This window comes from Oncorhynchus gorbuscha, linkage group LG03 (genome assembly GCF_021184085.1).
Source record: "Oncorhynchus gorbuscha isolate QuinsamMale2020 ecotype Even-year linkage group LG03, OgorEven_v1.0, whole genome shotgun sequence".
Taxonomy (NCBI): Eukaryota; Metazoa; Chordata; class Actinopteri; order Salmoniformes; family Salmonidae; genus Oncorhynchus; species Oncorhynchus gorbuscha.
Window position 1 is genome coordinate 13,581,196 of NC_060175.1, and position 16,041 is coordinate 13,597,236.

Below are 16,041 nucleotides of genomic sequence, written 5' to 3' on the forward strand. Positions count from 1 at the left end.
CTTTCCCATTCACCCTCTGAATGGCACAAATACACAATCCATGTCTCAATTGTATCATGGCTTAAAAATCCATCTTTAACCTGTCTCCTCCCCTTCATCTACACTGATTGAAGTGGATTTAACAGGTGACATCAATAAGGGTAAAGGAAGTAAAGGTTTCACCTGGTCAGTCTGTTATTGAAAGAGCAGGTGTTCTTAATGTGTTCTATACTCAGTGTATAACTAATCATGCACTCAGTTATATAGTAAAGTGCAATGTACAGGTAAAAAACAATGGGCATCCTTCCCTTATACTTCTTGGAGATGATTCTGTTCTACCAGTTAATATTTGTAGCAAAACCAGATTAATTAAATTGGCAGTCATTGCAGCCAATAAACGCACAGCTATTATATGGAAGAGTGACATTCCACCAAGCAAGCAGATGTGGCTAAAATAACTATCTTCCATCTGAAAAAATACAATTGATGTCATAAACCCTTCGAATTTCCTGATGTCTGAGGGGACTTTCAGCAGTTTCTAGAGACGTCACCTTAGCTGCCTCATAACTACTTTCTTCATTAATCTAGTATTATTATTTGTTTTTGTGTTGAATCATTTATTTTCTAGCATGGAATGTGAAGGTCATTCTGTTTCTTTTTTTTGTTGATAATAAGTGAAGCTAATACCGGTAGAGGGGAGGGAGGGGGGTGTTCCTGTGTTGGGGAGGGAAGGGTTTTGCACAATGTGCCCCCATGTAGCATGGTGTTTTGTGTAGGTGGAAGGAATAACGGGGTATTGTCTGTGTCATTTATTTTGAAAAAAAAAAAATATGCCAATAAATATATTGTAAAAACAAAAAAAACGATGGTGCAGAGCATTCGTCAGCGCATTAACTAAACAACATGGTTATCAGTGGAGGCTGGTGAGAGAAGCTATAGGAGGACAGGCTCCCTGTAATGGCAGGAATGGAATAAATGCAACAGTATCAAACAAATGGAAACCACGTTTGACTCCGTTCCAATTATCCAATTCCATCCATTACAATGAGCCCGTCATCCTATAGCTCCTCCCACCAGCCTCCACTGATACACATGCAATGGCAGTTTCTACTGTGTTCCAAATAATGAAGGTTCTAACCAGATTACCGTAAAACAGGTTATAGATGAGCAGGTTACAATCCTCTTTCCTGCCGACAGGTGTGGAGGAAGTGTAAGATGCGCATCTTCACCGTGGCCCAGATGGACGACAACAGCATCCAGATGAAGAAAGACCTGACCACCTTCCTGTATCACCTGCGTATCGATGCCGAGGTTGAAGTGGTGGAAATGGTAAGTCTGTATACGGCTGCTTCAGGTGGGAGGAAGTTCAGTGTGTAATAACAGAGATACAGTACCTAAAGGGGCTGTTGCACGTTCCTACAGCTGAAGCCTACTCAGACATTGAACATAGGTCCCCTGAGTTGGTTTAATCCATCATACTGTTTCTTATAGCTACAAATCTGTTTAAATATACCGTACAAATATTTATTTTTATTTACACTACCATTCAAAGGTTTGGGGTCACTTAGAAATGTCTTTGTTTTTGAAAGAAAAATACATTTTTTGTCCATTAAAATAACATCAAATTCATCTGAAAAACAGTGTAGACATTGTTAATTTTGTAAATGACTATTGTAGCTAGAAACTGCAGATTTTTTATGGAATATCTACATAGGTATGCAGAGGCCCATTATCAGCAACCATTACTCCTGTGTTCCAATGGCACGTTGTGTTAGCTAATCCACGTTTATCATTTTAAAAGGCTAAATGATCATTAGAAAACCCTTTTGCAATTATGTTAGCACAGCTGAAAACTGTTGTTCTAAATAAAGAAGCAATAAAACTGGCCTTCTTTGGACTAGTTGAGTATCTGGAGCATCAGCATTTTTGGGTTCAATTACAGGCTCAAAATGGCCAGAAACAAATAACTTTCTTCTGAAACTAGTCAGTCTAGTCTTGTTCTGAGAAATGAAGGCTATTCCAAATCATCCGTTTCCAGCTACAGTAGTCATTTACAACATTAACAATATCTACACTGTATTTCCGATCAACTTGATGTTATTTTAATAGACAAAAATGTGCTTTTCTTTCATAAACAAGGACATTTCTAAGTGACCCCAAACTTTTGAATGGTAGTGTACAATTTAGTCATTTAGCAGATGCTATTATCGAGAGCGATTTACAATCAGTGCATTCATGCTATTCTTATGCATGAAGCTGTTGTTCCATGCAGTGCTGCTGCCCAACACGTAGACCTTCTAAACCTCCATATAAAAACAAGTTGTACATACTACCTAACCTCTTTGGTCTCTGCCCATCCTCGATGTTGCTCTAACCCAGGCCTCTCCTCTCTCAGCACGACAGTGACATCTCGGCCTACACCTATGAGAAGACCCTGGTGATGGAACAGCGATCGCAGATCCTCAAGCAGATTAACCTGACCAAGACCGAGCGAGAGAGAGAGGTACCGCTTTAGAAATATAATTACTAGAATGGAAAACGGCCATAATTCTATTTCTATGGTTTTACATTCACCACACCGCTACTCCATGTTACTCCACAACACACAAAACTGAGTGGCGCAGCGGTCTAAGGCACTGCATCTCAGTGCTAGGGGCATCACTACAGACACCCTGGTTCGTTTCCAGGCAATATCACATCCGGCCATGATTGGGAGTCCCATAGGGCGGCGCACAATTGACCCAGCACCGTCTAGGTTTGGCCGGTGTAGACCGTCATTGTAAATAATAATTTGTTCTTAACTGACTTGCCTAGATAAATAAAGACATTTTAATTTTTTAATTTATTAAAACACAATGCCATTGAACCATGTCTGAATTAGTCTTAGAATCCCAGACCCTAGGCAACAGCAGTGACTAAGGTCTTGGATTAATGACAAACTCTCTTGGTAACATAGAAAAGGGTGAGACTTTTTTTGCCTCCAACAAATCACGAGGCAGACGTACCAGAACGTGACGATTCAAAACCAACATTTTCAGGCAAAACCTGCAGGGGTTTTAGTGAAGGTAGTTGAAGCAAACTAACCACATGCGAACTGCACTCATTAAAGATAACCTCTGATCTCCATCTTACTTGCTGCTATTTTGTGTCCTGGGGAAGTGGGCAACAAGCGGACAAGGCAGTGACACAGTTACACTATGCCAAACTAACTATTACTTTAATTACAATTAAGACAAAAGAACAAAGGGAAGACAGTATTGATTCACCCAAAAGGGATTGAATTGTCTACATTGACAGACAATGTTCTGAAAACGTCAACGTTCGAAACCTTGTTTTGTCTCCGTGTAGACAACACAAAACAACTTATCAATCATATTGTGATGATATTAGCACTCCTATGCTTGGTTCATACAAAACCGCACTGTGCTGGCTCTGTTTTTTATTTCCTCATTGTCCTCTCCACCATGGTTCCAGCAACTACGATGGATGCGTAAGCAGGCCAACTCAATACAGCTTGGCTCAGTTTGTATCCGTGTTGTGAAAAGGATACTAGCGTCTTCATTCAGCCATTTGTCTTCCTTTCACAGATCCAGAGCATCACAGACTCATCCCGCGGATCCATCCGACGTAAGAATCCGGCGGTGGTGACCACCCAGCTGAGTGTGACCGAAGAACAGCCCGGGGTGAGCAGCAAGGTGGAGAAACCAGAGGAAGAGGTTGGTACTGATACTCGGTCAACCGAGTCACATTCACTCTAACCAGGGTATACTGTATAATTAAGAATTATTATTTGGTTTTCTAACTTCCTTAATTTTTTATGCTGTGAGGAAAATTGCAGTCAGGCATGGTCTAGAAATGGTTAAGGGGCTGGAGTTGTGAACCGCTGGTGTTGACATTGAGGTCAGTAACCCTGAAGTAGTGGATTTTTAAACTTCCAACTCACCATACCAGTGTTTTTGTAAGGTTGTTTATTTTTGCGGTGAGGCATGGTCAGGGAATGGTTAAAGGTCTGGCGTTGTGAACTGATGGTGTTGACCTGGGAGGTCAACCACTTACAAGAAGTCATTTACCAGACTTATTGTGAAGTGTCTGGATAAGTCTGAGGACCAAGACTCACACAGGCTCTCGACTAGTCAAAGTATTTCATGGGATACCAGGAAATGCATCGTAGGCCTTTGTTGTTCGTATGTGTAACAGTTAAGGAAAAAGTCAGGAAAGGTATTGCCTGCCTTTGAATTTCTGGCCATGGATCACAAGTCGTAATAAGGTGAGTAGGCTACAGATGTGTTGGTTCAATCATTCTTTTTCAGACATACTTTTTAATCAGCCCAACTGTATGACTGACCTCCAAATGCAAGGCCTTCTCGATAACGGCTCTCTCTCTCTCCCTCCTCTGACCCTCACACTCACTCTGTGGTTCCAACTCGTCTCATCTCACCTCGTCCCCCCCCCCCCCTCTGTCTCGTGGTCTCAGTCTGCCTCTGTCGCTGTGTCCCCTCCCACACAGGTCCAGCTCATCCACGACAGCACCAGCCCGACCAGTCCGGCTACCCCTCTGACTCCAGCTTCCGAGGGGGGGGCCCAGACCCCAGGGTCTGCACAGGTCCAGATGACCTGGACAGAAAAGGCCGACAGCGAGCCGGCCAAGCCTCCTGGCGCCTCCACGCCGCAGGGCATCAAAGACATTTTCAACATGAAGCCGTGAGTGTGGTTTGGCAAAACCGATGTACTTTCATGTTGGAACTGAAAGTTCCTGAAGAGTAACTTTCTGATTGCCGTTCTTCACATCTTGGGACTTTCAGTTTCAAAATGGCAGCAGTTTAAATTCAACATCTTGAAAGGATAGTTCACCCAAAACAACTTTACGTGTGCATGTCAACAGTAAAGTTTTCATGATAGAGCACTGTCAGTACAGAGAAAAATCTGTTCGTTTTGGATTCTATCTTTTAACCTTGTGTTTCTCTCCATGCCATGCTGCAGTGAGTGGGAAAACCTGTAAGTATTTCCAGAGCTCAAACTTTGCTGGAGCTTACATAAAACTGAGGTCTGGTACATATATATATATATATATATATATACACACATTTCCTCTAGAATTCCATGGATCAAGTCAGCATAGCACAAGTTGATTATGTCTTGAGTGTTTCCAAATGAAAAGTGAATGCAGAAGTGACAGAATGAATGAGTGAAAGAGTGACCATTTGTTTCAGCTGTTTGTGAATTAGTAGCCTGAAGAGGTTGCTGTTCCACATTTTGTTTTGCTGAATACCTCAAAATAATACTGCATTATGACCACATGAAGCTTTGATTTGGAGTTTAGTAGAGACCATCTTGTTTTTTTCCCACCAGAAACCAGTCCAATGTGAGGCGCATGCACACGGCACTGAGGCTGAATGGTGTCATCGTAAAGAAATCCTCAGAGGCCAAGCTGGTGCTCCTCAATATGCCTGGGCCGCCCAATAACCGGTCTGGAGACGAGAACTGTATCCTTCTTTCTCTCTCTGTGTCTCTCTCTCTCTCTGTGTCTCTCTCTCTCTCTCTGTGTCTCTCTCTCTCTGTGTCTCTCTCTCTCTCTCTCTGTGTCTCTCTCTCTGTGTCTCTCTCTCTCTCTGTGTCTCTCTCTCTCTCTGTGTCTCTCTCTCTCTCTGTGTGTCTCTCTCTCTCTCTGTGTCTCTCTCTCGCTCTCCCTCTCTCTACCTCTCTCTCTCCCTCCCACCATCTCTCTCTCTCTCCCTCCCCTTGCTCTCTCTCTCTCTCCCTCCCTCCCTGTTACGTAAAGTTAACATCCCCATGGCAGGTTTACAGAATGGAGTACATGTTACGTAAAGTTAACACCCCCATGGCAGGTTTACAGAATGGAGTACGTGTTACGTAAAGTTAACACCCCCATGACAGGTTTACAGAATGGAGTACGTGTTACGTAAAGTTAACACCCCCATGGCAGGTTTACAGAATGGAGTACAGGTTACGTAAAGTTAACACCCCCATGGCAGGTTTACAGAATGGAGTACGTGTTATGTAAAGTTAACACCCCCATGGCAGGTTTACAGAATGGAGTATGTGTTACGTAAAGTTAACACCCCCATGGCAGGTTTACAGAATGGAGTACAGGTTACGTAAAGTTAACACTCCCATGGCAGGTTTACAGAATGGAGTACAGGTTACGTAAAGTTAACACTCCCATGGCAGGTTTACAGAATGGAGTACGTGTTATGTAAAGTTAACACCCCCATGGCAGGTTTACAGAATGGAGTACAGGTTACGTAAAGTTAACACCCCCATGGCAGGTTTACAGAATGGAGTACAGGTTACGTAAAGTTAACACTCCCATGGCAGGTTTACAGAATGGAGTACAGGTTACGTAAAGTTAACACCCCATGGCAGGTTTACAGAATGGAGTACGTGTTACGTAAAGTTAACACTCCCATGGCAGGTTTACAGAATGGAGTACAGGTTACGTAAAGTTAACACTCCCATGGCAGGTTTACAGAATGGAGTACAGGTTACGTAAAGTTAACACTCCCATGGCAGGTTTACAGAATGGAGTACAGGTTATGTAAAGTTAACACTCCCATGGCAGGTTTACAGAATGGAGTACAGGTTATGTAAAGTTAACACTCCCATGGCAGGTTTACAGAATGGAGTACGTGTTATGTAAAGTTAACACCCCCATGGCAGGTTTACAGAATGGAGTATGTGTTACGTAAAGTTAACACCCCCATGGCAGGTTTACAGAATGGAGTACAGGTTACGTAAAGTTAACACCCCCATGGCAGGTTTACAGAATTGAGTACGTGTTATGTAAAGTTAACACCCCCATGGCAGGTTTACAGAATGGAGTACAGGTTATGTAAAGTTAACACCCCATGGCAGGTTTACAGAATGGAGTTCAGGTTACGTAAAGTTAACACTCCCATGGCAGGTTTACAGAATGGAGTACGTGTTATGTAAAGTTAACACCCCCATGGCAGGTTTACAGAATGGAGTACGTGTTACGTAAAGTTAACACCCCCATGGCAGGTTTACAGAATGGAGTACATGTTATGTAAAGTTAACACTCCCATGGCAGGTTTACATAATGGAGTACGTGTTACGTAAAGTTAACACTCCCATGGCAGGTTTACAGAATGGAGTACGTATTGCGTAAAGTTAACACTCCCATGGCAGGCTTACAGAATGGAGTACGTGTTAGGTAAAGTTAACACCCCATGGCAGGTTTACAGAATGGAGTACTTGTTACGTAAAGTTAACACTCCCATGGCAGGTTTACAGAATGGAGTACTTGTTATGTAAAGTTAACACCCCATGGCAGGTTTACAGAATGGAGTATGTGTTACTTAAAGTTAACACCCCATGGCAGGTTTACAGAATGGAGTACAGGTTACGTAAAGTTAACACCCCCATGGCAGGTTTACAGAATGGAGTACGTGTTATGTAAAGTTAACACCCCATGGCAGGTTTACAAAATGGAGTATGTGTTATGTAAAGTTAACACCCCATGGCAGGTTTACAGAATGGAGTACTTGTTATGTAAAGTTAACACCCCATGGCAGGTTTACAGAATGGAGTATGTGTTACTTAAAGTTAACACCCCATGGCAGGTTTACAGAATGGAGTACAGGTTACGTAAAGTTAACACCCCCATGGCAGGTTTACAGAATGGAGTACGTGTTATGTAAAGTTAACACCCCATGGCAGGTTTATAGAATGGAGTACGTGTTACTTAAAGTTAACACCCCATGGCAGGTTTACAGAATGGAGTACTTGTTACGTAAAGTTAACACTCCCATGGCAGGTTTACAGAATGGAGTACTTGTTATGTAAAGTTAACACCCCATGGCAGGTTTACAGAATGGAGTATGTGTTACTTAAAGTTAACACCCCATGGCAGGTTTACAGAATGGAGTACAGGTTACGTAAAGTTAACACCCCCATGGCAGGTTTACAGAATGGAGTACGTGTTATGTAAAGTTAACACCCCATGGCAGGTTTATAGAATGGAGTACGTGTTATGTAAAGTTAACACCCCATGGCAGGTTTACAGAATGGAGTACGTGTTACGTAAAGTTAACACCCCATGGCAGGTTTACAGAATGGAGTACGTGTTACGTAAAGTTAACACCCCATGGCAGGTTTACAGAATGGAGTACGTGTTACTTAAAGTTAACACCCCATGGCAGGTTTACAGAATGGAGTACGTGTTACGTAAAGTTAACACTCCCATGGCAGGTTTACAGAATGGAGTACGTGTTATGTAAAGTTAACACCCCCATGGCAGGTTTACAGAATGGAGTACGTGTTACGTAAAGTTAACACTCCCATGGCAGGTTTACAGAATGGAGTACAGGTTACGTAAAGTTAACACCTCCATGGCAGGTTTACAGAATGGAGTACGTGTTATGTAAAGTTAACACTCCCATGGCAGGTTTACAGAATGGAGTACAGGTTACGTAAAGTTAACACTCCCATGGCAGGTTTACAGAATGGAGTACAGGTTACGGAAAGTTAATACCCCATGGCAGGTTTACAGAATGGAGTACGTGTTACGTAAAGTTAACACCCCATGGCAGGTTTACAGAATGGAGTACGTGTTACGTAAAGTTAACACCCCATGGCAGGTTTACAGAATGGAGTACGTGTTACGTAAAGTTAACACCCCCATGGCAGGTTTACAGAATGGAGTACGTGTTACGTAAAGTTAACACCCCATGGCAGGTTTACAGAATGGAGTACGTGTTACGTAAAGTTAACACCCCCATGGCAGGTTTACAGAATGGAGTACAGGTTACGTCAGTGGTTCCCAACATTTTTTGGTATCTGTACCACCAACTGAATTTTGCTCTGCCAGGAGTACCCCTGAAATACACCTCATGCATTTTACCAGTCTTCTCAAGTACCCCTGTGGATAGGCCAAGTACCCCTGTGGATAGGCCAAGTACCCCCTGTGGATAGGCCAAGTACCCCCTGTGGATAGGCCAAGTACCCCCTGTGGACAGGCCAAGTACCCCTGTGGATAGGCCAAGTACCCCTGTGGATAGGCCAAGTACCCCCTGTGGATAGGCCAAGTACCCCCTGTGGATAGGCCAAGTACCCCCTGTGGATAGGCCAAGTACCCCTGTGGATAGGCCAAGTACCCCTGTGGATAGGCAAAGTACCCCCTGTGGATAGGCAAAGTACCCCTGTAGATAGGCCAAGTACCCCTGTGGATAGGCCAAGTACCCTTGTGGATAGGCCAAGTACCCCTGTGGATAGGCCAAGTACCCCCGGTTGGGAACGACTGTGTTACATCATTCTATGTGCCCATAGAAGCTGTGTCACATGCCATTACAGGTAAGTATCTGTCTACTAGTAAACAATAGCATGGGGCTATAGAGGTGCACCCATTAGTTGTTTTCCTTAACTTTCTCTCTCAGACATGGAGTTCCTGGAGGTCCTGACTGAGGGTCTCAACAGAGTCCTCCTGGTTCGTGGTGGCGGTCGCGAGGTCATCACCATCTACTCTTGAGAGAGCAGACCTTTCTACCCTACGAACCCCTTCATCTCCCGAACCCCACATCTAGAAAAAATACCCCACTTCCATTTGTGTTTGTAAGACACTCCCCTCACACCCAAGCAATAGACCAGCTCGCTCTAAATGATATTCTGTTTGCCTAACACACACACACAGTTTAAATAAATTCACCCCATACACCACCCCACCCCTATGAGCACAAGAAGTTAAAAGATTTATATTGGGTTAAAAAAAATGCTGAAAATATGTATTTTAGCTTGAAAACACGCTGAAAATACATATATTTTTGGTCAAAAATATGCTGAAAATACCTATTTGGGGTTGAAAAAAAATGTTTTTAGCATCTTGTGCTCACTGGATACAGAGCTACACCTCACTCTTCCAGCCCTTTTCTGGCCCTATATGATGTCAGAGGTAGCTGCTTTTAGCCTCATATCAAATATAACAGATGCTCAGAGACTTGGCCTCCCCCTCTCCGTGGCCCAAATAACTTATAAAGGAAAGGTTCAGGCCACTTCCAAATCAGCCAGAAAGATTATCAGTCAATACTCTGAAATGAAAGTGTAAAACAGCGCCCTCTGCTGGATAATTTGCAGTTAGACATCATTGCCCGGCTAAACCCGCTTTTGTGTGATTCACATCTGCCTTTTGATCAATTCACTAGTTTAAAAACAATTATAAATGATGTAACCTTTATTTAGCTAGGTAAGTCAGTTTAGAACAAATTCTTATTTACAATGACGGCCAAACCCTAACGACGCTGGGCCAATTGTGCGCCACCCTATGGGACTCCCCATCATGTCTGGTTGTGATACAGCCTGGAATCGAACCAGGGTCTGTGACTCCTCGAGCACTGAGATGCAGTGCCTTAGACCACTGCACCACTCGGGATCCCTAGTCACTCGGCTATGGAGTCGAAGGATACAGAGGGTTAGGTGCGCTGGGGTTGTTCAGTGTGGTGTTTGTGCCTGTGTGTTTAAGTGTCACATTCATCCGTTTGTTTTTACGAGGGGATGTTTTAGAGTGCCATCCAGTCACCTACCTGTAAACATGGAGTAGCCTTCCAAGACTGAATGGTGGACTGAGGATGTTGACATTGTGTAGCTAGTCGTATATATCACCCTGTGAATCCACAGCAAAGAGAGAATATCGAAAAGCTGCTGTGGCAAACCCTGTTCATCACGTGCAGAGATGACCACCGTCGAGAAAGACTGCTACCCACGGTCATGGTCGGTGGTTGGAAGAGAATGAGGTCATTTTTTAAATCCGGGTCAGTCATGAACGAAAGAACCACAGTTGGAGGAAGATGGGAGAGAAACAAACAAGCCTCCCGTGATGACATAGATCGCGCTTCATGAACTTTGACCTCATCTTGAGCACTCCGCAACATGTTTGTTTTTGCTCACACATTGTCATCATATTTATACTTGTCCCCTTTCCCCTTTCTAAGTGGCTATGTGTCCTTACTAGCTCCAGCCACTGTTAGTGCCAAAAACAACAGGGCTAGCTTGGTTTTAGTTATTGACACGTCGTTAAACTGTGAGGAGCGTTCTTAGCGGAAAAGTCGTCTAACAGACGAGCTAGGGCTCTTTCTCAATTGGCTTTCCTCAATTGCTGCTGTCCTCTTTCCTCGATTCATTGTGTTTCCTCACCTCCTTGGACAGAGAGACAAGAGCTGTGTTCGAATACTCATACTAACCATTTGTGACGTAAATTGAGTGTATAATGTGCTTATTGGTCATAGTATGGATATAGTTAGTATGCAAAAAGTTTTCGGATTTCGTACTCCATTTGACAAAATACGAAGTAAACATGCAGTATTTTAGTGCTTTTAGGGCCCATAATGTTTTCAGATTTTAAGAAAATGGCGGAAAACGAGAGCGGATACAATTATGACAAATGTTAAGAAACTGTTGAGCAATGTAATGACTTTTCCAGTAAGTTACCTAACACGTTATGTAGAATGTGAATTTGTTAGCTACGCTGTCCGCTGAACAGCATATCATTTATTTTTTTTAATTGACCATTATTTAACTAGGCAAGTCAGTTAAGAAGAAATTCTTATTTACAATGACGGCCAAACCCAGACGACGGCCTACCCCGGCCAAACCCAGACGACGGCCTACCCCGGCCAAACCCAGACGACGGCCTACCCCGGCCAAACCCGGACGACGGCCTACCCCGGCCAAACCCAGCCAAACCCGGCCTACCCCGACCAAACCCTAACGGGCTGGGCCAATTGTGTGCAACCATATGGGAGTCGCAATCACGGCCGGTTGTGATACAGCCTGGAATCAATCCAGGGTCTGTAGTGACGCCTCTAGCACTGATATGCAGTGCCTTAGACCACTGCGCCACTCGGGAGCCCCATGTATGTACCCGTATGTTAGCTGGCTACTAATACATCAAACTTGCTAGTATATTAACTATATTCTATCTAACTAACTCCCCAACATTTATTGACTTGATTATTGGTATAGTTGTTGTGCAGTTCTCAATGGACATCCGGGTCTGTTTTCGTAAATTCGCTCTGGCTATCTACTCCGATTTCAGAGCGCTCTCCTCTGAGTGTGCCACAGCACAGAATAACTGATGAATTTACTAATGCTTGACACCAGTTCAATATGGCCAGTGTCAGTAAACATTGTCAAAAAAGTGTAATTAAATTGTTGCCAGCAGCACAGATACAGTTAACAACGCTCTGGATAACATGTAAACAGCCTAACCAGCTCTGCTAGGGTGAGTAAAATGGTCAGAGTGAGGTGTTCTCTCATTTGTGTCTGGAAGTACTTAGCCAGCTAGCTTTGGTGCTTGACTGCAGTTGGGACTTCAGAACGCTTGGATCAACCAGAGCATCCAGTTAGCGCTCTGAACACTCTGAATTTACAAACCCCCAGAACACACTCTGGCACTCCAGATTGAATTTGATAACAAACCCAAAGTTGTAAAATGTCTAGCTTGTAATGCTAACAAGCTAGCGAGAGGTTGCATAGCAACAGAATCAACTTCCGGTAAACAGGCAATGCGCTAGTAGGCTCAACTGAAGGGATACCGTTTGTTTACAGTATACTAAAATGAACTTATAGTATGTAGTGTTTTGCTAGTATATTAAGTATGTAGTATACAGTATGTTAGTATGGGTATTCAAACAAAGCTAAGGAAATGAGGAAAGACCATTGAAAAAGAGAAAGGGGGTGATTATAAGCAGTGACATCATCTTTGTCAGGCACCTGATCCCAGTGTGGATCACTGTAAATAATGTACAAGCTCTGATGCGTTGTTAAGTATGCCTGTAGTATTTTTGTGACTTACTAAAAAGCTTCTTGTGGAGAAAATGTTCCTTCTCTCAAAGGGTCGGCTCCAAACTGCTTTTGGGTGACTTAGGCTCCTATCACTATGGTAACTGTTGCTGTATCCTTGATGAGTATTGCACTGCACTGTCCGCCACTGTTCAACAAGTGATTTAAAATGTTATTTTTCCATCTAGAAAACAAAATGTTGTTTATGTTTATAGACAAAGTTAAAAATATTTATATAATACAGATATAATTAAAATTTATGCTCAAAAAAATATGTTGTTTTGCCAAATTTAGATATGTTCCATGTGCCATATAAAAAAATATTTTTTAATGAAAAATAGATCTATGAAAGTATAATATTGATTCAATTACAGAGTACAAATTGTACATTAGGTTGATGCGTTAGCATGCAACTAACTAGTAATAGATGTACAGTGATTTAATGGAAAGGGTTCCACAGCTATGAAACTCACCCTGTCCATAAAACGGATCTCTTTGCAGTAGAATCCAAATATGTGATTTTGTATCCACAGAATTGGCACAGATGTGAGCCAATATTTATGTCCTGACAATGAATGGATTATTAGCAAATTAGAATAAAAACCTTATAAAGTGCATTTTGAAAGGAATGTGCAATACCTGAAATTTGGTCTCACATATAAAAAAAAAAAATCCATATATTTTATGTAGATTTATTAATATAATCTCACACTGACAAAGGACAGCTATCATCGTGTTTTCATTTTCTGTTGTGAAAGAAACTGTTTTTGGTCACTTGCACTTGTATTAGAAGTATGAATATAAATAAATATATATATATATATATATACAATAGAGAGAATAAAACAATTGATGAAACTAGTTTATATAGATATTGAACACAGTATTTATGTTTAAAGTGTCGTTTGAAAGTCAGACTCAGATGTTGTGAATGCTGCTAGTATTATTAGATTTATTTGAACTGTAAATGAACATGTCTAAAGGAACATATATACAAAAGATATCAGAAAGAGAGGTAGGCATATATAGAAATACATATCAGTGCTGGTGGCTTGTCTCCTCCAAGACAGGACCCGGCTTTACCTATTAACTATTGGCCCGAGAGTCTTTCTGGACAGGAGTCATTGTCCGCTTTGGAGGAGAACTCTCCTGAAGATACTATACAATATTTGTGGCAATACTTAGACCATTGGGGTGCAATGTTTTTGGAGAGCCCCCCCCCCCCCCCCCATCCCAGACTGCAGGTTTGAATGTTTTATTGAGTTGAATTGACAACAGTAGTGCAAGAAAGTGTTGTTAGCACTTAAAGTTAAGTAAAGTAAAGTTACTTGTTTTACATTTTGATTGCACTGACTGAAATGTTAACTGCAATGGAACAAAAGTTCTCTATCAGTTACATCATATCTCTTGCTAGAAAATACTCTAGCCACTGATCTGGCCACTGATCTGGCCACTGATCTGGCCACTGATCTGGCCACTGATCTGGCCACTGATTTGGCCACTGATCTAGCCACTGATCTAGTTTTTACAAATGGACAAAACATTATTATAACTCTTTCCCTTACTTTATATGATGTATGATTCTCTCCTATTATTACACAATTTGATTAATAGACACTCATATCAACTTTCAAAATATGTGGCTATTTGGGGGATGTTACCAGAACATTGCCTGAGCCTTTAATTTAAGAGTTTAATGCCTAAATGCTTTATATCAACTTTCAGAAATGTTGGTAAATTTGTTTTTATTGTTTAAAGAAATTATGAAAGAGATTGATGTGTTTTTTCACTGTCTAATCATGACATGGGTTTGTTCAATGACAAGATTGGTTAAAAAAGCATTAATGGGAAATTGACAATGTGTTTTATAATTACTGTTTGCATGGTCTTATGTGGGAATATTTGTTTCAGTGCTTTATGGTGTGATGACTTACATGAACAAGGCAAGTTGTTTGGAAGGGGCACGTCCTGTAGCAACACTAGGGCTCCCTTTGGTAGAGACCCTGAGAATGATTTCCTCATGGTTACATTGCTAGTTAAACATAGAAGGAAAAAAAAGTATTTTGGAAAAAAAGTTTGAGTTCCCAATATTATTACTTGTCATATTTCAATCTTGATAAATTACTGTTGGTTAACGTAATATTATAACTTATTGGTTGAATGGATGGGCAATAGAGATCATTTTGCTTTGTATATAACGCTGCAGTCAAAGACACTGTAGCCAACGATGTTGTCCTTTGTTGTACACTGTTTTATCACTGTGGACAAAGTCTTAGCGTTTTGTAAAATGATGTGCAATATTGTTTTTATTTGGATAATCGCTTTTCATTACAACACATTAACAACTGACAAGTTGGCGTTCTGCTCATCAGAATGTCTAGAACCAGGTCTAAATGACCGTAAAGTTATCGTGTGTTCATCTCGACTGTGGTTGTTGCGACAGAGAAACACTTTTTGTGATTAAAGGTTTGAGGACCTAATCAGTGTTTGATAGAAACAAATTTGCCCAGTTTAAGCACTGATTCATAGCGTCCTCCTGTGGTATAAGTGAGTACTGCAGACAGTTGTCGTACATCTGTGAGAAAGACAGAGCGGGATACATAGATCAGATTTCGCCATCACTCTGCAGTTTTTCACTGCAATTATTTATATCCTACCTGTTAATTTGATTTCCTTCCTATTGAGAATCCCTGGAGATTTGTAAACCCCCCGGGTCACAAATCTCCACTCACCCAGCCCTGTATTTATACGTATGTGATTTAAGTATAATTCTGAATATTGACTCAAAGAATATAAAACAAGCGCTTCCACTTCTGGTACTGGCTCTGCTTGGACGGCTTAAGGGTAACTCGGGAGCACCAAATAGCTATCTCATCTAGGGCAGATACACAAACCACTCCTAAATCCGACCGTTCGCCTGCACAATTGTAGCATGAGACGAGTCGGCTGGTGATCATTGTGAATGATTCTCCATCCTCGAATGGATATTAAGGGCTCCAAAATATATCTGCTCCTGTGTTAAAGAGGTTGTCCTTTCGAGGGGACACACGGGACACAAAAAACGACAAAAACCACAAATTGGAGTGTAGTGCCTCACCATAACCGTGGTTTTAGTCAACAAGACTGAACTGTGATCCCGCCACAACCTCAGTCTGTCACCTACTTATCCCGAACCAAACGTGTTTATACACTTCAAATTGGTGATTATTGTGTACATGCTGTGCAAGCAGAGCCCCACTCCAGGTCTGTTGT

General features: G+C 41.9%; 1 protein-coding gene across 1 annotated transcript in view; it reads left to right on the forward strand.

Moving 5' to 3' along the window:
• The window catches only part of slc12a5a (solute carrier family 12 member 5a), a 280,430-nt gene extending 268,847 nt beyond the window's left edge, over positions 1–11,583 (forward strand). The window contains 7 exon segments of the mRNA XM_046339260.1: positions 1,177–1,308; positions 2,375–2,482; positions 3,567–3,695; positions 4,487–4,680; positions 4,960–4,974; positions 5,329–5,462; positions 9,393–11,583. Coding sequence (XP_046195216.1) covers positions 1,177–1,308; positions 2,375–2,482; positions 3,567–3,695; positions 4,487–4,680; positions 4,960–4,974; positions 5,329–5,462; positions 9,393–9,484 — 804 coding nt within the window. The 3' untranslated portion in view covers positions 9,485–11,583.
• The last annotated feature ends 4,458 nt before the right edge of the window (positions 11,584–16,041 follow it).